At 43.6% G+C, this 23,978-nt stretch overlaps 1 protein-coding gene across 2 annotated transcripts in view; it reads right to left on the bottom strand.

Annotated features, from left to right (window-relative positions):
- KLHL29 (kelch like family member 29) overlaps positions 1 to 23,978 on the bottom strand; it is a 386,334-nt gene that overhangs the window by 5,081 nt on the left and 357,275 nt on the right. For both annotated transcript variants that reach the window (XM_077782446.1, XM_077782447.1), the window contains 2 exons: positions 17,018 to 17,211; positions 8,747 to 8,891 (listed from right to left, as the gene is read on the bottom strand). In XM_077782446.1, the coding sequence (XP_077638572.1) occupies positions 8,747 to 8,891; positions 17,018 to 17,211 (339 nt within the window). The remainder of the gene's footprint in view (positions 1 to 8,746; positions 8,892 to 17,017; positions 17,212 to 23,978) is intronic.

The raw sequence follows: 23,978 nt of genomic DNA, 5'->3' as shown, positions 1-23,978 counted from the left end.
ACCATAGGAACAGGAGCCAAGCAGCCACCAGCCCTTCCTTGCTCTGTGCTGCACAGCTGAAATCTGGCATCTCAGGTTAGGTCTCTAAACAGGGACATGGGTGCTTTACAAATTCTTGTGTCGCATCTTAGCCACCCACATTCCTTCTAGTGAAATCTTCTCTGTGGCATGTTTAGTAGGAACTACTCTGAGCCAGAGCTGCTGCCACCGCAGAGCAGCTGAGCAGCCAAGGAAACCTTCTCAAAATGATCTGTTCTGGGCTCCTCCCCAGCCCATGCTCTGGATTTGGGGTTACAGCAAGTGGGCAAGTATTGCCTTTGTTCTCTGGAACCTGGGCTGCAGCCCTGGAAAGAATCCCTGCCCAGCACCTGGGACAAGCAGCTCAGTGCTGTACCTTCCCATCATGGTGCTAAATACAGTGGGGAAGAAATGGATGCTGAATTCCACCCTCTGCAAGACAGTATGAATTTTAAATGGTGATTAGAGCAACTTCTGCTCCCTCCATATGCAATTCCCATAGATGAGACTTGGCATAACACTTGTGAGCCGTGCCTGTGGTTAAGCAAAGCAGTGAGCTGCTCCTGCCATGAAGAAATAGGCAGTTCTGAGCACACAGTGGGTCCTCATATGAACAGAGAACTCTGGAGACATTCAGCCATCTCTGGGGCTAAAGTGGCAGGTAGGTGCTTAAGATAATTAGGAATTTAATCCTAAATTGCTGCTACTTTGTAGTATTAGGATAATCACTGCTAATTTCTAGGACCTGAGAGAACAGAAAACTCAAGTGGGTTCTAAAACCTTAAGAAAAGTGAGTAGAAAGGAGTATGCTCATTGCTCTTTCTTCTTTACTGTGACAATATTTCGTTTCTCCCCTCCCTTCCATCCTATCAGCTGTAAAAACATCGTTACTAAGGCTGACATACAAAGAAAGAAATAATTACAATAATTAGGATGCAAGTTTATTGCTTGGTGCCATTAATCCAGAGAGATAAAATGATTACAGGCTGTCAGAGCCTGAGAAGGAAGGAAGGAAGTTCTGTGCCAGAGCCTTGCTGCAGGGACACAAACCCTGATGGCTTTGGGGCAGAGACTTCCCTGGCTGTGGAGCAGCCAGACCTCCACCTCTCCAGTAGAATGCCTGGGGAGAAGGTACTGGGCATCCAAATCCAGATCCCTTTAGCCACTCCTTCAAAGAAAAATGAGATTCAGCAAATTATTACCGTGCAGGCTAATGAATGACCCAGCTTTCTACTCTGCAGGTAATTACTGCTGTTCACTAGAGAGGCTTCTCCTGCTCTATGACAGATTCTCCTGAAGTGCCTTGGCATCTTTCATTTCCCAAGCAATGCTCAGTGTCAGAGGATCATGCTGCAACTGTCCCCTGACACTACCATGGGTCGTCTGATCCATCTGCTGACCTCCATGAAGCTCTGGATCACACTCCTGGGAAAATCCCAATGAGGCTGAGGTGTGCCAAGGGCTAGTGGGGACCTGACTGTCCATGACCTGTGTGCTTGTGTAATCTAAACACCCTTTAAATCTCTTCCCTGCCTATCCACCTTTCAGTCCTTTCCCAGGCTGATCAAATGGCAGAGAAGGCCCCTCTCTGACAGCTGCCTGTTGAAGGACAAACTGAATCACTGAACCAAAATATCCAAGAACAGCCCAGGCAGGAAAGGACCTTGAAAGATCATCTGGTCCAACCTTTGTGGGAAAGGGACAGCAGATGTCATTTTGCATCCTGTCCAATCACATCCTGAAAACATTTGGTGATGGGGACTCCACCACATCCCTGGGGAGGTTGTTCCAGCGAAACACTGATCTGACTATAAGAAATTCTTGCATCACGATGAAGCCTCTCTTTGTACAGCTTTTACCTCTTGTCCCATTGTCTTCTCCCCAAGCTCTCCTTGTCAAGAGAGAGCTTCCATCCTTCCTGTGGCTGCTCTTTTAGTGCTAGAATACTCGGCGAGGGTTCCCTGAGCCATCTCTTTCCAGGGAGAAAAGACTTTCAGTCTTCCCTCATCAGGCAGGCTCTCTAGCCCTTTGAACATCTTCCCAACCCTCCTCTGGACCCTCTGCAGTATATCTGTGCCTTTTTTGAACTGTGGGAACCAGAAGTGCTGCCTGACAAGAGCTGAGTAGAGTGAGAAGATGGAAGTCTCCTGATGGGCAAAAAAGATTTGGAAGCAGAGGATGTCACTGTCTTTTTTTCTGTATGTTTGAGAGGTGAACGTGGGGTGCTCTTGCTCTAGCACTTATCTCTCCCAATGACATGCTGGACATATCATCAAGCAGTGGGACTACAAGAAATGTTAATTTTATTACTGCTTTAAAATTTCCTGCTCAGTCCTGAATATCACATCAGCCCCATCAGGAAATGTTAACACATAATTGTTAAAAATTCTGTCTTTTAACTCTCAGGGTTGCAAAAGATTTGAAATGGCTGAATTAGTGTACTGTTTTGACTGCCTGAAGCTTAGTACCTTCTGAGCCTCAAACAATGTTCTTCTCCCTCCTCATTTCTGGCTATGCATGCAGAAGCACACATTTATTGGGAGCAGTTCCATGAACATTACTGAGTATCAGTTAGGTTGATGAAGGATCTGCTTAAAAGGAAAAAAAAAAGATCCCTGCATTTATTAGTGGACAAATTTCCTAAGATTTAGGAGGGCTTTACTGGAGGTAGAATTTAATGATGCTGATGGGATTTTTGGTGTTGCCCTGTGTAGGATGATCCTTGTGTAACCTTTCCAACTCAGGATATTCTGTAATTCCAGGATGCTCATCAACTGGATGGAGCTGGTGTCAAGGCCAGGGAAGCCTCCAGGGTCCCAGCCCCTGCAGGGTGTGGCTCTGGGCAGTGCCAGGCAGAGCTGCAGGTGCCTCTCAGGCTTTCTGTTAAACCTGGGACTTTCTGAGACACCTGCAGGGTGGTTTGTGGTGCTGGAGCAGGAGGCATTGCTGGCCCTGTGTCCGTGGGTGGTGGCAGCCAGGGACAAAGCGCTGTCCCGGTTTGGTGGCCGTGCCGACAGCCCCCGGCGCTGAGCGGCCGCGCTGGCAGCCAAGGTTGTTGTGCCGCACAAGGCTCGAGCTCGGGTGGCCGTGTCACGCTGCCAGAAGTGTCATCTTTACAATGAGATGGATATATGAGGGTCCAGATTAGTCATGGCCAATTAGGAGGATATCATGCCCCTTCCTGGAATGGGATTATTAGTGTGGGTGTTCTGGCCAAGCTCCAGTTATATTCTCCCCTACTCCACGAGCACTTTCCCTCGCTAATGATCCAAAACCATCACGTGGCATCGTTACTTGTTGCTGAAAACCAGCAGTGTTTTACTCCACAGTCCACAGCACATCAGTAATGGCCTGAGTGCTCTGTCTATATCAGTTATGCTTTAATGCCCACAACAGTCCTTCATGTCATCAACTCCTACAGAAATTACTGCCTGGTAGGTTAGTCTGGTGCAGCAGTTCTCACTGCTGTCTGTGGAGCAGAGCCCCACACCATGTCTCCTTCCAGACAGACTGGAAAGTTTTGATTTTCCCTTCTGGACTACAAACACCTCTAGCTGCAAAAGCTGCTGGCTGAACACACCAACCTTCCTGCCTGTAGGTTTGGGAAGCACATGGCCATTGAGGAAACCTGTTCCATAATAGCTGCACCTGGGAACATCCATCCAGACAAGCTGTACTTCAATCCCTTCCAGTGCTCCTGGAGTTACCATGAGCTTTGCAAGGCAGAAAAGAGCCAGCCTGGGGAGTCTGTAGCTGGTGCTGTAGGTCAGCAATGCCTGGCAGGTCAGTACAGGAGGCATCGTGCTTTGCTGTTCAAAAACAAGGCCTTACTTGAAAAGAAGAGGGGGGGTGGGGTGTGTGTGTGTATGTGTAAAATAATCCCCACACTGACCCTGGTTTTCTGCTGTTCAGCCCGAGTCAAAGTTTTATTAAGGATTTCCATTCAGCAGAACCATCTAATAAATCTTACTGGTTAGCAGTCAGAGGAGGAGGAAGAAAATGCTTTTCTGGTGTCTGTTGGGAATTGTTGGTACTAAATTAGCTTCTCTGGAATTATTGCTGGCACCACCATGCTGCTGCTGTTGCCCCGTGGAGGCTCTCTGTAGCACAAGCCTGTTTGCACGCTGCCTGCATTCTAAGCAAGCAGAATATGGAATTTTTAATCATGCACAGGAATGCATTTGGTATTCTTTTCACTTGTGGAAAAATAAGCCCTTGAAGGGCACTGAAGGGAGGGAGAACTCCCACCTGCAAAGGGAGGCCTTGCCATGCTGAAGGGGAGGGATATCTGCAAGTCTTTTTGGAGGGAGGTGTCTGGCAGAGTGAGGTGTCACCATCTCATTCTGGCTTTTCCTTCCTGCTGGCTGCTATCCACCATCTCAAGACCCTGCAAATAAACAGGGGCTGCCAAACTGAGAAAGGGTGCGTGGCAAAAAGCTCACACTTGCCTGATGTTTGGGAAATACCAAATATTTCCCTCACCTGTTGTGTGGAAGGTGGTCAACCTTTCAGTGAATTTTAAAATGCTTCAGGCCTATCACAGCTCTTTTCCCATTTGGCACCATCATTCAAAGGGTTAATTCTACATCAGCATGAATTTCTTATTGACTTCCATCAGGCTGGGCTTAATCTGAAAATGATCCTCAATTTGCTCTTCTGTTGATTGTGAGCTGGAGACCCGAACCATTTATTTTTCATTTTTCATTAAAAGTAATTTAACTTGATATTAAAACCATTTGAATGGACCTTTAATTTTTCACAGGCAGGGAATGTCACACACATTTCTTTTCCCTCTGCTCAAAGCTATCATGCTCCCTCATCACTAACATGTAGAAACAAAGCAGATAAAAATGAAAGTGATGCGGTCAAGATTTTTCCCAGCAAATTCAGTATTGAGTGATTCCTGGTGAGAGGAGATCAATAGCATGCAGTTAATTTTTAAGTTGTTTATGTTGCTGCTTTTAAACCATGCTTTTTGTGATCCATGCTAATGAGTGGAATGAGGAATTTATAGATTCACAGGCTAAGGTCAGAAGGGACCTCTGTGCTTAGTTAATCTGAGCTTGTGTATACGCAGGCCATGGACATTTCCCCAGGCAGCATCTCTCCTGGAAACGTATCTAATCTCCTCTTAAAAACAGCGAGTGCTGGTGAGTTCACCCCCTCCCTTGCTACTTCTCTGTTTAATTATCCTTGCTGTTGGAAAAGTGCTTCACTTACGAGTCCTGTAACTTGACTTTCCAGCCCTTGTAACCTGCTACACCTTTGTCTGTGAGACTGAAAGCTTCAACATTTGCTCCCAGTGATCAAGTCACCTCTCAGCCTTTCTTTGATAAACTCCTTTAGTTTCATGTCAAAGGTTTGATTTGCAATCTGGGGTCTTTTTGGCAGCTTCCCTTTGACCTTCTGCTGATATTTTCACATGTTGATGCAGGACCCAGGATCCTCACTCGTCTCCCAGTGCTGTATGTGGCAGCACTTGCTCTACCCAGCTTCAGCTCGTTTTCATTTTGGTATTGGGGCATGTTTTATATCCCCAGTATTGCACTGACCTTCCATCCAGACTATTGTGATGTGAGCTCATGTTGTGTTGCTCTGAGTGATCTTGTTTATGTCCTCCTTTGAGAGCCTGACTTTCTAAGGGAGCAGGGCTGCTATAAGTGTGCTTGCTCCATGTCTTTGTATTTAAAATACCACTGCTGGCTTGAGACAGTTCAACTGAGATATTCAGGGAACTGATAAAATAGCTCATTCTGTAATATTTTGTACCCAGTGTTAAGCCCCCTGCAGCCTTATCAGGAGAGATTTTCTATTACCTGGATTGTTGGTAGATGTATTAAATAGCATTGGAGAAGAAGAAATGCTTGCTGCCAGTGGCCTTGCTGAATGATACCTTCTCATTAACAACTACATTTTGAGATCTGTCAGTGAAGCAGATTTAATCTCTCTACCATGTGCCTTGTTAATTCCATATAATGCCAGCCAAATACCTTGGAGAAATTGCAGTATATTACAACATCACAGTTGTCTTTAGCAGTCAGGCGTGTTGCATTACAAACCAAAACAAAGAACCAGGCTTCTCAACACCTTTGGTGGACTTGGCAGTGTCAGGTTTATGCCTGGATTCGAGGACCTTAGAGGTCTTTTCAAACCTGAATGAGTCTATGACAACAGGGTGGTTTAACAAGCTTCATTTTCCAGAAAAGTGCATTGATTGATCTTCATTATTTTATTAGCATCTAGTAATTTGTTGATGAAATCCCAAATTAACTACTCTGGTATTTCGCAGAGGACCAACATGAGGCTAAGTGAAACCACTTACCTTGATGCTGGCACTTTGCAAAATTAATTGCTGCACTGAAATTCTCCTTTTCACCTTTTCAAAGTACAGAAACACTCTGGCAGTGCCCTGATCCATCCTCAACTTGAAAAGTTATTAAAAATCAACATTAGTGGTTCAATCAGCTTCTCAATGAAGTCTCTAAAGACACCTGTGTCTAAGATAACTGGGTTGCTGGATCTGAGAGTATAATTTCAGCGTTCCCATCTTTCCTTGCTGCCAACAGTAACTGGTTTTGGTTCCTCACAGCAGAACACGGAACCAAACCTCCCTGTTCCCTTCAGATACAGATGAGAAACACCTACCCAATTTTACTTTGCTACCTCATCAGTCTCATCAGCAGTGGCTTTATAGCTGATTCAAACTACAAATTTCATCCCCAAAGTTTTTAAGTGCCTTTGTTTTTACTCCCATTAGCCCTCAGCACTGGTTCCCTCAGCCTCCTGTAGCAGCACAGGCTTTTAACCTATTTGTTATTGCTGATTTCCACACACACTGATTTATATAGGTTTTGTCATAGGCTTTACATGTCTTTAGGCTGAAATATTTTTCCTTGACTGTTTCCCAGTGCATTCAACAATCTTTGAAATGGTGCCTTTTTTGCTTCCAATTATATGTATTTTTTTTTGGTGACCATTACACTATAAATATAAATTTCCTGACCACCATGGCTTTAGGCATTAGAAAGAAATGTAATTTAAAAGTTTGAAGTTACTTTTTATGGACGGGTGGCAAATTCTACTTAAACAAAGACCATTATTATGGTGCCTAAGCACTAAGGAATAGTTAGGTCACTGGTTCACTTTCCTTGGTCATTCTGTTCTGCAGGGTACAGAGCAAAGCATCCCTTCATGTTAGAAACCCTGGCAAGTTCAGGTGAGGTGCTAAGCCAACAGTTGAAATCAGCCATACGATTTCTCTTGTATATTTAGCAGATTCTTGTTACTTTTTACAAACCCAAGATGTTCAAAGAGCAGCTCATCCCTCTCTACGATGGATGGGAAGACGGAGGAACATATCAAATGTCCAAATCCCTCATGTTTCATTTTACAGCTTAGAGCTCTAGTACTGAGTGGTATTGTGCCTGTTATTTCTGGTTTTCAGGAGAAAAATATCATTATATGCTGCCTGAGCACTGCACTCCTCATACTGCTTTGCCTCCTGCTGGAGTGCAGGGCCTGGGAGGATGTGTCCTTAGCAGGGGAACAGGACAGCAGCCACGGGGATGGAGCTGGCTGGGGACACAGCTGGTGCTCTGACCCCTCTCCTTACAGCAGTATCTGCTCCAGCAGCCAAGAGAGGGTGCCTCTTAAATTAATAAAAGGAAGGGGAAAAAGGTGAAAATGAGAAAAAAAAAACAGCAAAAAGAGAAAAACTGAGCATGATTTCTTAAAAGGCATTTTCTTATGTGCACTGAAGTGAAAGGCTAAATCCAAGTTAAAATATGGAGGTGTTTTCCAACAGTAGGATGGGGGCCAGGGACACCCCTGGAGCAAGGTGCAGTTGGCTGAGTATTTGAAGATGTGGCCCTGCTGCTGCCCATTGCTGCTGCCCATTGCTGCTCTGCCTGGCACCCCAGGCAGTGTTTTGTCAGGACAGTGCCTGGCACATCCCCTCCACCCTGCTTGGCCCAGTGCCTCAGGGTGCTGCTGCGTCAGACATGGATAACAAACCCTCACCTGGTGCCTGTGCAGTGTCTAGAGAGCAGCTGTGGCTTTTCCAGGAAAGCAGCAGCTCAGCCCTTCCCCAGCCTGGGGATCTGCTCTGTGAAGGGCTGGCTGTGCACAGTGCAAAACAAGCCTGTCTTTCAGTAGCAGCCATGTAAAACTATTTAAAAGGCCTTTAAGTGCTGCCAGTACTGCAATGGCTGCCAAGTTCTATTTTTGTCAGACAATTGGTGAAATTGGTTCAACTTGTGACCACGATCAGGGAAGGGAGCTCGAAAAGCAATCACAAGCACCTAATAAATAATAGTAATTAATATTGGTGTGTGGTGCTTACTCAGTGTTCTTTTTTCTTTCAAGGACCTTTTAGCTGGTTAGCAAAAACATTCCACATTATGGTGGTCTCTCCTACAGAAGGTATTTATCATCCTCTAGTTGCACATGGCAAACTGAGAACAGCATTCCTGTAATCACTGGAGGAGCCCAACTCACATCCCACCCCATGATCCATCGTGCCTGAATGTGAGGAGGCACGTGAGCCATAGCAGACTGCTGAATGTACACTTTGGGAAATGCTGTGTGCCTGAGCACGTACAGAAAAGAGATGAGGAAAAGCCCCAGATGGTTCACACCTCCCTTCCCCTCTCCCCTTCACTTGTAGTAGCTTATTTATCAACAGAAAATTTTAAGGCACCGGTAATTCCATTTTAATGTTTTTTCTCACCTGCAGAACTGCCTGGAGTGGTTCATGTTGGGACCTGCTTTAATATTGCCTTTCTCTGGGTCATAGATGGTGGTTGCTCGTGCATAAGCTCCTCCAAGAATAAAGATGAACCCATTGAGAGTGACTGCAGGAGCATATTTGTTATCTGTCAATGGAAAGCAACACTGAGATCAGTTTTAGGCTCAGGTTTGGAAACTGTTTTTTTATTTATACATTCCCCTTATTTATAGATAAGTCACGTTTCTCTAAACCTCCAAGGCTAGGGAAAGAAAAATGAGGAAACCTTTCCTGGTTTTGTTCTCCTCTCTCCAAGTTCTCAAAGGCACTTTTAAAGTTCATCAGTTCTTCATCCCCCAGTATGTGCCTCCCTGTAAACTGGTAAAGAACAATTATCTTCTTCTGAAGCCTAATGGAGTCACCAAGAAAGTTCCACAGTTACATATGAAATTAAGATGTTGGATTGTTTCAGAATTTTGAATTGCTGCAAATTTTAGCTCAGGTGCTCCCCATGCCTGTGCAGCTGCTAAGTGCAGCAGAAACCACAGCACAGAGAACCCCTTAATAATATCCAATAGTTGATACTCTTTTATATTGTGCTTTTGCTTGTGGGAATGTCACCCATGCATTTCCAGAAGATTTTCTGAGACCTGATTTCTTTTTCGCCTTTATCTGTCTCATAAATTCGCCTGCATTTTTATTTTCAGATGTGTGTGTATCTCCAAGCAGTCCTGTAATTTAAAAACAAACTGTGTGAGGTTGGGAGTTTGAAATTAAGCAAATCTCTCATCTTGAGTCAAGTTCAATCAGATTTTCTGAGGACACTTTAAAATTCTTGTTATCTGTGGCATTATTAGAAGTATTAGTAAAACTAATCATAAATTATTGAATAAAATAATTCTAATCTAATTAGTTGGCTTGTCCCTTATGCTACTAGCATGCCATATGCACATTATTAAATATGAGCCAGTTGGGCTGAAATTTCTCATGATGATGTCTGTCTTGATGGGATACAGATTTTTAATCAACATTTCTGTGGAACCAGTCAGTAGTGCCTGGGAACAAAAGATGGAAAAATACATTCTTTGAGTTAAAATAAGCCTTACAACCAGTTCTCTAAGAAGAGGCAGGTGACTTAGTTCTTTGGGGTGTGAAGGGCATGCTTCCTAGGAGGCCATCCTGGGGTCAGGAGACACATAAAAATTCTCCATTTGTAGTTATATGTAAGTTAAAGCCCTCACAAAATCTGCATTTTCGTGTGCTTAGGGAAGGTTGATCCCCCAGCATGTCCAACAAGGAATCAGACTGGACAGAGTCTTGCTGGTCTCAGCCCCTGCAATCTCCTCCCAAGGGGACCTGCAGGCAGAAGCTGGAGAGGAGGTGAGATACCAGCTTTACTGTGCTCTTACATCTCTGATATCAGCCTCTACATAACACCAAAGGGGTTTGTATGTTCCTCCCAAATCTACAGCATTATGACTTTGTCCTTCTAGGAACACAGAAAAGGATGGGCTTAAACCAGATCTGGCAGCTTTATTTTGGGATTTGCTTACCTCTTGCATGGTGTGTTGTAACCCTGAGGTTCTTGTAAAACTACCTTATTCCATTAAATATTTAAAAGAGATTTAATTTGACAGGAGTTAAGCAAAAGCTGATGAGCATCTCCAGAAGAGGTATCTCCTTAATTGCAGTTTCAGCTGGTAAAACTAGAATGAAAATAATGGTTTTGTGTTGTCTGCTTCGGTCCCAGCATGGCCATGGAGTGGTCTGGCTCAGTTCATCCCACCCCACACTGGCACGTGCCCAGGGGGACCTACAGGGGTGAGGCACCCAGCAGGGAAACAGACAGAACCCGTGTGATGGGTTAAAGTTGAGCTCCTACTACACCGACTATCTACAGGCATATGTCAAAAAACCATGGCTGTATTAGGAAAATGTCACTGATCCTTGGGAACAGATGGCAAGAAACTAATTCATCCAGAAAATAGAACAAGGAGTATTCAGTTTCTTTGCGGTGCCACTAAGCCACTGTAATTCATCAGAAAGGCTTATCTATCCTAACAACCCGGCTCGCATCCCTTTCCAAATCAGACTTGCATATGTGACATTTTTTCCACTTAAGACACTCACCAGAAATTTTCCATATTTAATTATCACATCTTCCTGGGTGGTGTTTTTTTTTTTTTTTTTTTTTTTTTTTTCTCTCTGACTAGCACTGCTTTGAAGGAGAATGAAACTCTTGCATTAAAAAAGTCCCCTCACCTCCCAAATCTCACAGGGAAATTATCTGGGGCTCCCTCATGGCAGAAACAGTGACTTCTCAGGGGATTGAATCACTGACTTCACATTTCTTTTTGTTAAAGAACGAGAGGGAAAACCCTTGGGTATTTTTATAGTGACTTTTTTTTTCCTTTTTGAATAGGCAGACAGTCTGATATTCTTTTTCTTCCTTTTTTAAGAGGCAATCATGTTTGATTCTCATCAATTTTTCAATACATCTCCTATCTGTTGTCTTTTTACTGCTTTTATCTTGCTCTATAATTTCATAGATTGGTTATCAAGTCTGAGATACAGAAACACAAAAATCTTTGCTGTTTCTTTCAGGAAGGAAGTTGTTCACAGAAAAATCTCTTGTTCCTGATGAAGATACGGCAAAAAGACATGAGGGATACCCCTTCAGAAACAGGCAGAGAGGAAGCAGTGGGTGTTTGTTTGTTGTGTTTTTATTTTGTTTTGTTGTTTTTTGTTTTGTTACCATGGGGACAGAAATTTTCATGGATACTGGGATTTTGGAAACCTCAAGTCATCATTTCTGGTGTGGATGACCTCCTTCAATTTTTAACCTTACTTCATCCTGGGTGCAACCCACACTGTTCCTGTGGTGGTGTCTTTTTCAGGGTTTGGTATGCTCATGCAAACTCTCAGGAGACTCCAATTTCTGTCACTGTTTTAATTCCTTAACATGGTCCCAGTGCAAGGTAGCTGGTGGGGAGCCTAGTTTTGCAAAAATGTGTTCTGGTTGGGCTTTTTGGCCAATGCAAAGCAAGCTGGAGAGGAGGTAGACAAAGCTACTGGGTGTGAACATGAGCTTCTATGTGTCAGAGGCTTCCATGGGATACAGTGGGCCCACTGGGTATTTCAAAAGGCTGCTGGAGAAAAGGAAGAGAGGGGAGAGGAAGCATGGAAACAGAGAAGCAGCCTCCTTTCCTCTGCAAGTCTGATTGTTGAGGCTGTTGGATATAGTAATCCATTTCAGGCTGGAAAATCTTAAATGGGATTTGTCCAGGTCAGCAAACACACTTGAGATTAGAAGGCAGAAAAAATGTAAATGAAAGAATAGGTAAAAGGTAATCTTCTCTCCAAGTGGATAACATGGTAACATCCTTCTCCTTTTCTGTTACTACAGGAGGATAAGCCAGTAGTTCTATTCTGTGACAGGCCACTGGAGGAAGGAGTGTACACTCCATGACTATCCTTGAGCCAGAGGTGTCCTTCACGTGGGGTTGATGATTTAACCTGCTGCTGTGCTCTTCTCTTAGGGAGGACAGGCTGCTCTTGGGATGTGCCTGTGGCTCTCACATCTCTCCCTACATTACATGGCCAAGTAGCAGAGTCCTGTTTTGCCTTCTGTGATTGCTCAAAGGTCTTACGCTGCCTTCCAGTAATGCACTCGGTCAGAATGAATGGCAGCAGCACTCCAGACAGAAAAAGGTTATTATAACCAAGATAGTTAAACATTTTTATTGTTAGGAGGAAATGCAGGAGGGCCATCAGTCTAGGCAGAACTCCCACAAATTGTCTCCTGGCAGGTGTGGGTGCCTAGCAGGGAGGTTGATGCACTTGATGGAGCAGATTAGAGAAAGGAGTCTGGTTCATACAAACTAAGCCTGCTTTTAATAGTAAGTGCCTCTTCCCCTCCTTGAACACTCTGCAGACAAACTCAAGACTGGCACGGCTGTAGGATAACCAGGAGACTGTGATCTGCTCCTGAGCACAGTTTGTGAGGCCCAGGTGAAGCTGCTGCATGATCAGTGAGGGCTTGGATGTCACCCTGCAGGGTCAGAGCTCTCCTGGGAGCTGATCTCTTCCAGATACACAACTGGCTGCCAGCCCCATGGCTTCCCCACTGACCCTTGGGCAAACCCTCCTTGGAGAACCCAAAGTTGAGTGTCCTCAATTGCAAACACCACATTTTGTGGATGTGTGGTGGACATGGCCCATGGCAAAGCAGGAGGCTCCACCTTCCACTGCAGGGCAGCTTTAGCATCGAATTTATGGGCACCATGTTGGTGAACTTCAGTTTCTGAGTCTTGGGAAAAGAAGAGCCATGGAGATGAAGAAGAGGTAGGAGTGAAGAGGACATTGAATAAACATCAACACAAAAAAACTGATTTTGTAGGGCAGAGAATAGGTAGGGAAATACTGAGGAGTGGAAAAAGTCATTCTGAAGGGAACACAAGGCATGTACAGAGGAGAAATGGGTAAGGTAAAAATTCAAGCTTGGTAGGTTGAGAAACACTAAGAAGTGGCCATGGGAAGAAAAATACACTGAAGAATGAGATGAAACACTCACTGCTGTGGGACTTTCAGGTGAAAGCCAGCTATATTCCCCTACAAATATCAAACTATTGGCCTTGGGAGAGTGCCAAGACATATATCTTATTTTTCTTCTAAAGTAAAAAAAAAAAAATATTATTATTAATTTTAGCCAAAATAAGCCATGGGACAGTATAGTAAAAATGCACAGATGCTTCTAGTGCTGTTTTCCAGATAGGTTCTGCATTCTTAGGTCTATGATTGTCCCACTTTGGTTTGACATATCACTGCAGGAGTAAGTGGTATAGGGAGGAACTAGATACTTGTATTAGAAACCAGAAATACTCACAGATCTGAGATCTCTGTTCTCTGCGTCTCACCAGATTTAAAAATTTAATAGTAATGGTAATTAAATACTGGTTTTCTTCCAATCAAAAAAAATTAATAAAAACTTTTAATTCCACACTGACTGTTTTGATACTGTTCAGAGTATCAAAAAAAAAAGGTATAATTTAGTGCCCTGTCATGAAAGCACAATGTGAACTAAAAGGCAGTGACCAAGTAATTAGGCTTACTTAGAATCCCTGACTTCAGCATGTCTTTGGCCATCTTGTTAAATAAGACAAAGCTCAGGAAGCTGGGCATGGCATACATTTTTAGCACAGCCACACAGGACATCTTGTCCAGAAATGGAAAGGCAGATGCTGCAAGCACATAGCCCCCGTTCATTTACTCAAGTAGGACTTTTGTTTTTACATCTAAAAACATGAGAAGGGGATGTGCAACGTGGTTTACTATAAATAGGCAGTGTGAAAGCCCTGTGAGCCTCCCAGCAACATCCAGCTGTGGGCTGCACTGCTGCAGGAACATCTGCCCACTCCCAGGTGGGAAGGACTGACATGGGGCAGAGGTTGGGGTATTTAGGAAGGCCTTCTCCCCCCCAAATGTGACCAAACTTGCCCAAAGGCTTCCACAGCATCCGCATGCAATGTGTCAGTGAGCCTGGTGTTGTACCTACTGCTCACAGGCACCCATGTCCCAACACCTCCTGACAGCTGAAGCATATAGAATAAATGAGAACTCACTGCATATTCCTAGAATTCACTGCATATTTCTAGAATTCCAGGCAGAAGAGCAAGGGCTGAGCTGTGTGGACATGCTATCAGTCTCCAGTATGTATTTCCTTTGCACAGGCAGGATGTCAGTGTCCAGCCTGCTTCACCTCCAGTCAGATTGGACTAAACATGAGCCATGATTGATACCAGTGCTGCCTTGGGTTAGGCTGGCATGTGATGCTTTGAAAGAGATGGACCTTTTGGGTTCAAACATGTGCCATGCTGCATTCAACTCACTATCATAAAATACCACAGTGAACTGAGATGGGTGCTACTGGTCTAAAAATCTCCATACAGCTTGGCTGTTTTCAACACCTGCAGCTACTGTTGCATATCTGAGCATCCCTGAGACATTTTTAAATAAACTGTTGTCTTATTTGAGGTCAAACAGGATTCACTGATCTCTGGAGTGACTTTGTAAGAACTCACATCAGACATCTCAGTGGCCTTAGCTCAGAGGTACACTTTAGGAATTCACAAATCAACACAAAAAGGCTCTGAGACTGTTAGAGGCATCCTGGCAGTGATCGTATCAGGATTGATCCCAGCTCCATTTTCCAAAAGGCTCCTTCTACTTCCTCTTTCCTTTAGTCTGTATTGTACCTGGCACTGCATGTAGTTCTTGGGGGGATACTTTAAAAATACTGGTGACACTATGGTTTATGTAGAGCTGGATAAATTAAAATATATTTTCAAAATTACCACTGCCTTGTAGTGAAGATCAGGCATTACACCAGTTCACATTCCCAGACATTCTCCATGGTGGTGCCATTTTTCAGACTTTGTGTTATTTTAAGTTATTTGCAAGTAAATCGACATAATACATTACTTAATAAAGAACTCCTTGTTTTATCATATATTTTATGCCTTCAGCTTAACAAATGAACTTTGCTTACATCAAGAAAACATAAATACTATCTTTTAACTTCACGAGAATCTTTAATGTACTTTTGTACTATAAAGAAATAATAGTACAACTCTATTAAAACTATGGGTGATGAACCCAACTCTGGATGGTTAAGATGATTTTTTTTAAGCACACATGGTGTTGACAATTGCCAGACCCTAACGAGCCCAGGGGATGATTCCTTAGCTCCTGTGGCACTTGAACTATCATGGTAAGGAAGAGGAGTAGACTTTGCATAATGCACTCCTTTTTGCAGTATTGCAAGTCCAGGAAAACCTCAGAGTGTCAGTGAGTGGCTGGAAGGAGCAGCAATAGCTGTAGCCACGGGATGGAAAAAGCCGGGCGGTGGGGCTGGCTGTGCGGCTGCCGCCTCGCTCCACGCGCGTCCCGCTCCGGTCGCGGCAGCCCGCACGCGGCACCTGCAGCGGCCGCGCGCCCTGGGCGGGGCAGGCTGTGCCCACGGAGCGCCAGCTCCTCGTGTCCTCACCTACTAGGACCCCCAGCAAAAGGGGGGAATCATTGTAACGAGGTGCAAAGGAAAAACCAGCTCATTCTAAGTTTCTGATTATGCTTAGGCCTTACCTGCATACCTCACAGCTGACCTTCTGAGATTACTTATTTGCTATTCCTATTGCTCTAAGGCTCAGTAATGAGAAGAAGATTTTTTTTAAAATGAAGTCACAGTTTCAACACAAATGGTGAAACACTGGAACAGGTTTCCCAGACAGGCAGTAGATAGCCCATCCCTGGAAACTTCAAGGTCCAGTTGGACAGGTCTCTGAGCAAACTGAATTAGTGAAAGATGTCCTTGTTTATTGCTTGGGTTACATGACCTTTAAAAGTCCCAAACCACTGTATGATTCTCTGAACTCAGAGGTGAAACCAACCACTCAAAGCAGCTTCTTTGTGGGAGTTGTTTCTTTGGTCACTTGGGTGCAGCCAGACTGAAGGCTGGCAGAGCCCACTGCAGAGAAGATGACCCAGGTCAGCTGTTGCCTGCAGGAGCATCCTCGCCTGGCTGAGCGCTAAACCTCATTGCCAAAAGCAACCTAAACATTCAGGGTGCAAACTGCCACAGAAAGCAAGTAACCTGCAAACTTTGGAGCGCTGTTCTAATTTTGGAAGGAAGCCACCACCTCTGACATTGGCTGGTACATTGGAAAACCTGAATTCTCGTCTTGCTCTTTATGTTTGGTGAGCTCAAGGGCTTCATAAACTAATAAACACAGTTTTAATAAACTACATCTTGAAGCTGTCAGCCTCTGAAGCACATATGCCTGTGGACATCACTGATAAATCCCAGTTCAGAATGCCTGTCACTTCTCACAGGACAGGCAGCATTTTAACAAATCCATGATTGATAATCCACTACTTGAGCTCACATGGGACAACACATGATGCCAGCATGAAATTTCGCTGCACTTGGAGATTTTTTAAATCTAAAATGGCTAATTGTTCATACCTAGGAACTGATTTATTTTCTCCTCTGCTTTGAACTCATAAATTCTAGCTAATAACTAGAATCTGTCTGTATTAATGAGTGACAATTGCCTTCAGCTGAAATCCAGATAATTACTTCTCTGGTATAATATCTATGCATTCCTGCCAATACGTTATAGGGATATCCCCTCCTACCCCACAACTCCTTTGCTTTCTGAAAAAGGCATTCAGATACCCGTAGCACAGAGGTTTGCTCTGACAGCACACACAGCTTACCAATCATCGGGGACTCTATGAAACTCCAGGAGTTGGTCTGGGGGATGTAGGACTGCAAGACGCCCGCGGCTCGGCCGGCCTCGTTCACCCCTCCGAAGACGTAGATCTTGCCCCCGCACACGGTGGCCGCGGCCGAGTGCACGGCCTTGGGCAGGGGGGCGATGGTCTCCCACTGGTTGGTGATGGTGTCGTACCTGGGGACGACAGCAGGCGCAGTGAGCCGAGCTGAGCAGCACTGGGCAGCACAGACAGGCTCAGAAAGGCAGCTTGGCAAGCAGAAGAAAAGCAGAGGTGGAAATGTGGTTTTTTTAACTTCTTGCAAATTCAGTTGCTTGGTAAATGGTGTAATGAATGCTTTTCTCTAAGGTTTTAAAACATGGATAGAAGCCCAGAGAACGCTGGTTCTGTTTTCTGTATATGCCTCTCAAATCTCATTAGAGTCCAAGGTGCAGAAATTCAGGACATCTTTGTTGAGATGTCTTCCACTGATTAATTTCTTTTAATGAGTATACAATGAGATTATTCTTGCTAATCAGTGCAGATATACCCAATAGTGACTGTAGGCAGGCAACTGTTAATATACTTCAGTTGTTCAGCTTGTGAAACACATCTCACCTGCAACATAATGCAACATGATGGCTGCTTTTACTCTAGTTAACTGACCAGCAACTCTCATTTTGTGCCAGAATAAGTTGCTTCCATTTAATTTTCATTGTGCATTTAATTTTAATTGTGCAAACCAAGCTCCTGTGCTTCATTTCAGGATGCTGCAGCTGTTAATGCTGCAGTAAGATTTCACCATTGCATTTGTATTTGACATGAATCAAACGGAAAAGAGTATGCATGAAAGTGCTAAATTGGTTTTAAGGTCATCAGTATCTGATTTAATTAAGTCATTGACCATAAGGGATGTACAGTTAACAATCCATGGATGAAGATTCATTTTAGACAACATCACAAGTACAGGCATCCCCCTTTTTTAAAGATAATGTGGCAGGGATCCAAATAGCTGTGCTAAAATGAGTCTTTGAGACAGTGGAGAATAATGTGATTTTTAGGTTTCTGTATTTCCATGTAATGACAGATGCAGTCAAAGAGGAGTTTCTGCATAGTGATTTTTCAGAGCTTTTGACTGCCAGAACAGAAGCCCTCACCACCCTTTCAGGGCTTTTGCTCTTAAAGGCAGTGATATGCAATATGCAAACATGAAATGAATTGATGAACATGAACCAGTCTGCAAAATATTATTTGGCAACAAGGGAATTCTCCCTCTGTAACATGTCCTTCAAATTTTCACTGCTCAAACTTGGGGAAAATAGAAGGGAGGAATGATAAAAATGGCATAAACAGCAGAAAATAATGTGCTTAATAAAATGCACTAATGAGTTTCCTAGTAATATAACTGGAAGTAATTAACACACTCATAAAACTGAAGCACAAGCAAGAGGGAGGCAAACTTTGACTAAAAAAAATTAGGAAGGTCCCTTATAATGAGCATAGAGAGCTACCTTGTATGATGCTCTAAATTAGTTACAGAGAAATTAAATTCATCTACAACAAGAGATCAAAGGGAAGAAATATAACAAGATTAAACAACATGGTGCTGGGAGCATTCACAGTGACACACCTTTACTGGGCTGATTCTTGTACCAAACCTGAGCCTGCAGATGCATTTTGACTGCACAAGCAGCTCCTCCACGTAAGTCACTGCATGCTGCATCTCCTGAATTCACCCACAGCACTCAGCGGGAGCAGCACTCACATCCACCCGAGCAGATAGGCAAAAAATCTCACATAATATAAAGTTTCACACATTGCTTTTGGGACACACTTTGCTAACTTAGCTACTGAAGTAATTGGTAATTTTATTCTTGATGTCTTGTTAAAAAAATTGGTTATAATTGGGTATAGAATGGAAAGAACAACTGAGCTGAGAACTGACCTAGTGTTCTTTCTCTTGTTCCTCCTTTAGGACCATTCCACCTGTCAACTGATATATTTTTGTCTCACACCATCTACTCTGATTTAGCACCAGGAACATTTGTGAGAAGTCAAAGTGGTCTGAGATGGGGGTAGTGAGCAGCCAAGTCCCTTCCCTGCTGCTGGCAGAAGTACCTGGCACACTTCAGCTCCCAAGACAAGGACAGTCTTGGCAATGACTTTCTGGTTGTCCCAGTATGTTTTTGGGAAGAAGGGATTATATCCTTCACGTATGCTGGGGGCTGGGTGTGGCTGAGGCCTGCATCAATAGGAATACTGGGGAAAGGTTCAAATTGCAAAAACAATCATCCTTTTTCTGGATTAATTTCTCTACTGAGGCCTCAGGTCCCTCAGATTCCATTTTTAACCCACTTCCTCTGCTCTCTGCTTATGCTCTGCAATGACAGAGCTGATCATTCTTTCTCCTATTGTCCTTCATTTGCCACTGAGAAACCAAAAATGACGAGTACCACTTTCATCTGATGAAATCCAAAGGCTGAAAATCTATGGGATACAGGTGCATGTGGTGAAGCTTAAACCCCCACTATTTTCTTGAAGATAATTTGGTTTAAAAAATCTGTGAACCATAAAGTAGGTGGAAGCAAGTTCTTGTCTACCTAACATGGGCATCTAATGTGAGTCTTACATGGGCTGCTCAGTGAAGCAGCTCTCTTAAGTGAGTATCTGCCTTAGTCCTGAGGCTGAAGAGGAGAAATTGATGCCTTCAAGGCTTCCTGACAGCTGTCCACCAAGTCCATCCATCCCCATGGAATTTATTCCTCCAGTTCACTCCCTCCTTGCAAAATGGGTAACTTGATTTCTAGACTGTTTTGCTTTAGTTTCCACCCACCAGAAAGTTTGTTTCTTTTTCCCTGTTGGATTATAAAGCTGTCTGCTTATCAAATCTTTCTCTTTCACATATGGACGTGCAGAAAATAATAAAAGTCAACTCTTTACCTTCTGTGGGATAAACTAAATAGTCTAAGCTCTTTAAATCTCTGCAAGGCAGGTTTCCATTATTTTGGTCTATCTCAAATCAGCTCTTAATGTGTTCACACAAGGATTTGCACCAGATTAACAAAATTGGTTTAAAAATGAATGAAGGTTAACCTTTATAACCTCCTAGGACAGAAAATACTGACACCTGCTTTACCTCCCTGCCCTAGGGCTTTTCCATCTGTTGTGTCATCTCTGGCACTGCCATCACACCACGGCCACTGGTGCTCATGGGGCTCCTGGCTGCCTGTCACACCAGCCCTGCTCAAGGGCCAGCAGGGAGGAAACTGATTCAAAGAATAATCACTTTGATCTCTTTCCATTAGTCAAGCTTTGCATTAGAATCCCCTGTTCGGAGCCATAGATGGAGACATAATGTGAGCTGGCTTCAAGCCAAGCAAAGGTTTTTCTTCCCTCTCCTCCACCGGTCCCTCCTGGTGTGTCCATGCTTGTCCTTGGCTGTGGGCCGACTCAGCCCATCCAGTTTGCTGAATCTGAATCTTCAAGGGCATCTCCTTTCACACGACTGACTCCTGGTCTGCAGTCCTATGGACTCCTGTGTGGTTTTACTCACTTGCCATCATGCTCCTTCCTCTGCCCCAGCAACCTGACGGTCCCCAGCCCTGCAGGACACGTGTCCCCACCTGTCATTCACGTGTCACTTGCTCTGAGCACAGGGATCTCATCTGACCCTTGTGCACTCACTACCTGCTGATTTATGTATTATTCACACATACCTTATATGTTTTTAGATCTCTTACATATGTGTATATGTATATTATCTGTATACATAAGGTATGTATATGTGTAATATATGCATATGTATAATTTATATATCCATGATATGAGTGATCTGAACCCAGCAGAAGACACAGCTCATGCTTGAAGACAGCACATGCAGAAATAAAACCTTGCTGGTTTCCACTACTCTTCACTCTTAGGATTTAATCTGTGGGACTGATCTTCCCTGTCATTCATTCATTTCATTCAACTCCTCCTTCCTTGCTCTTTCTCTACCACCTCAGTATTAACAGCAGAAAACCCTTCATTTCAAGCTGTGCCACTCGCTTCACTGCCTTCTTGACTTTTGATCTCTTCAGTACCTGAAAATAGTATTTTTTTTCCTCCTCAGTCTCTTAATTTCTCTCCTTCTAGGTTAAACAGTCGTATGTGTATCTTCATTTATTCACATTATAAGATCCTTACATTATGGTCAGCTGCTTACACACTAACCATTTCTATCAGTCTGCAAGAAATCCTTCAGTTATAATTATTTAATTCTATTTGCAGGAAAGCTTCTATTTAATCTAAAGCAGTACAGTATCATATTGAACTGCTCTTCAAATGATTCACATATTTAACATCACAACAATGAATTACTATTTTTTGCCTTTTTTCTTCTGACAGGCTTAAGAAACTATCCTAAAACAAGGCAATATATTTAATTTTCTTTCATCTAGATAAGATTTTTTAAAATCATTGAGTCCAACCATTAACAAAGCACTGCCAAGCCCACCACTAAATCATGTCTGTCAGTGCCACATCTACATGACTTCTAAATACCTCCAGGGATGGTGACTCCAATGCTCCCCTGCACAGCCTGTTTCAGTGCATGGCAATCCTGGTGAAGAAATGTCTACCTTCCTTGGGGGAGAAGCCCTAATTCCTACATGATCATATCTCAGTAAAATGATAGGTTCTGAACAAGTTTCTAAAATGTATAAAGCTTATTCTTTACACTGATTTTTTTAGACTGTCTTCAGTGTATGCACTGCCAACAAAAGTTATCTCCCAATTTTAGACAACCTTATTGTAAAAGTGCTGTCAGGTCAAGCGGATTCATCTTTTTCTGTCCTTCAAACATATAATAACCACAAAGCACCCACATTTCCACACTTCCAGTCACATACATTGTCTTGTCAGCATATGCAGCCTTCTCGGCTCTCAAATTGCATATATTACAGGGCCCATCCATTATCTAAAGACTTAGTTCCTGGATCCACTTCATTTCACCAGCTCCCAACTCAACTCATATCTCAGAAGAAGACAGAAAGTGTAATACTTCTCGCCTAACACCTAATGACTTGCTTCCTGTCACACAGAACCTTGCCAGAGGGGCTTGATGGAGAACTGCAGCCACACTGTTATTTCCCTAAACACTCATTGCAAAAACATAACTTTCCCTGAACATATACCCATGCACAGCCACAAAAATGGACTTATAACTCAGCCCCTCTGGCACATGCATATTATTTTAAGATGAGTAACAAATGACTCCTATTCATCTGTTTGTGATTGATAGTCCCATATTATCCATTGAGATGGAATTTTTGCTGCCTCCTTACAGACAAATGGCATGTAACGGGTAAAGAATCTCAGCCCTGTTGAATTTGAAGGGAAAACACCTGCTGTTTTAAGTGGCACCAGAATTTCTGGGTGAAGCTGCACCCTTCAGCACCAATGACACAACCAAAAGCATGGAGAGAGGGACACAGGAGCTGATGCCATAAATCATTATGAGTCCAGTGTTGGCTACTTGCTTTAATGCTTTGTAATGCTGCAGCACATGTATTAAGTGTAGGCAGGTGGCATCACATATAGCTAAGGTGGTCTGACATTTGCTTTTAAAAAGCAAGATGCTGTGAGAAACCTATTTGTAAGATTTTAACCATTTAGGATCAAGTATTAAAAGAATTCCATGAAAAACAGGTGAAGAACAAGAAAGAAACTGGGAAAAAATGCTATGTTCTCTGTCTTTGAGTACCCACTGCGGTGAGACACCCTGTAGGCATCATCCTCTGGGTCTGCTCACTGGTGAGGTCAGGATAAGTCACTCTGGAGTGGAGACATGCTCTTCACCATGCCAGCAGACACACGTCAGAAGCTGGCCAAAGCTGGGCATGGTCACGCTTGGGCTGACTGAGCAAGCAGAAAGCAAAATGTGGTTGGGAAAGATAAGCTGCATGTGCACCAGGGGAGGTGGTAGGTGGTCCAGCGAGGGAGGATGTTTAGTGCCTTGCCCTTCACACTGGTGGCACAGCCCAGGACTGCATTGTGTGTCAGGCCTGGATAAGCCCCTGCACCTCCATCTGGGGGGATAACAGGGTTATAATCTCAGAGGCCTTCTAGGAGGTGAAAAACTACCCCAAAACCAGGAATGTGTGTTTGCAATTCCACACTGAGGGGAGGAGTGATAACTTTAGAGGTAAATGTAATTTTTGGCATCACTTGACACGGAGCATATGACCATGCCACATTATTTTAGTTTAGTGCTTTTATATGACCTGCTGAAATGACAGAGAGGTTTACCCCTTACTGAGTGATTGCATCACACTGTCCCATCCAAACCAACACAGTATTTGAAAGAGGAATGTGCAATCCACACGGAAATATGGTGGGAGAAAGTTGGTTTCTTGTAGTTCTAGAGGAGGGGAGAGAAGAAAAGCAGAGGCAAAAAGTGGGCATTCATGGCTTGTAACAGCAGCCAACTCAGCAATTAAAGTAATTTTAGTTTGTATTTTAGTGTGTTTGTTTCCAAAGCTGCAATCCAAATTCAGAAATCCTCACTGCTTGCAAAAATAGGTGCAGCAATTTAAATTCCTGAATCCTGTCTTGTCCAAATGGGAAGTGCTTTTGTGTGAAAAGGCCTGACTTTGTTCAGCAGTGCTGGGAGAGTCAGCCTTCCCTCACCTGTACTTCTGACAGCAGTCCCTGAAACATCCTTCCTAAAATACAGCTTCAGCCATGCTATGCTTCACTTCTGTCACCCCCTACTGTCATTTTAATATGAAGAATAAGAAAGGAAACATCCCCCAACTTCTCTCATTTCCTGGCACAGCCCAAAGGAGGCCATGCTGCATTTTTTCCATGGCTCTGTCTCACAAGCCACTCTATAGACAACAGCAGATTAATTATAACCACGGGTTTAGCAAATCCCCATGACAAGACATCCTTATTGTGGCTGAGACAGTGTGCACTGAAATGA

This window comes from Lonchura striata, chromosome 3 (genome assembly GCF_046129695.1).
Source record: "Lonchura striata isolate bLonStr1 chromosome 3, bLonStr1.mat, whole genome shotgun sequence".
In the NCBI taxonomy this organism is placed as follows: Eukaryota; Metazoa; Chordata; class Aves; order Passeriformes; family Estrildidae; genus Lonchura; species Lonchura striata.
The sequence above is the reverse complement of the archived record's forward strand: the minus strand, read 5'-3'. Positions and strand labels throughout refer to the sequence as shown.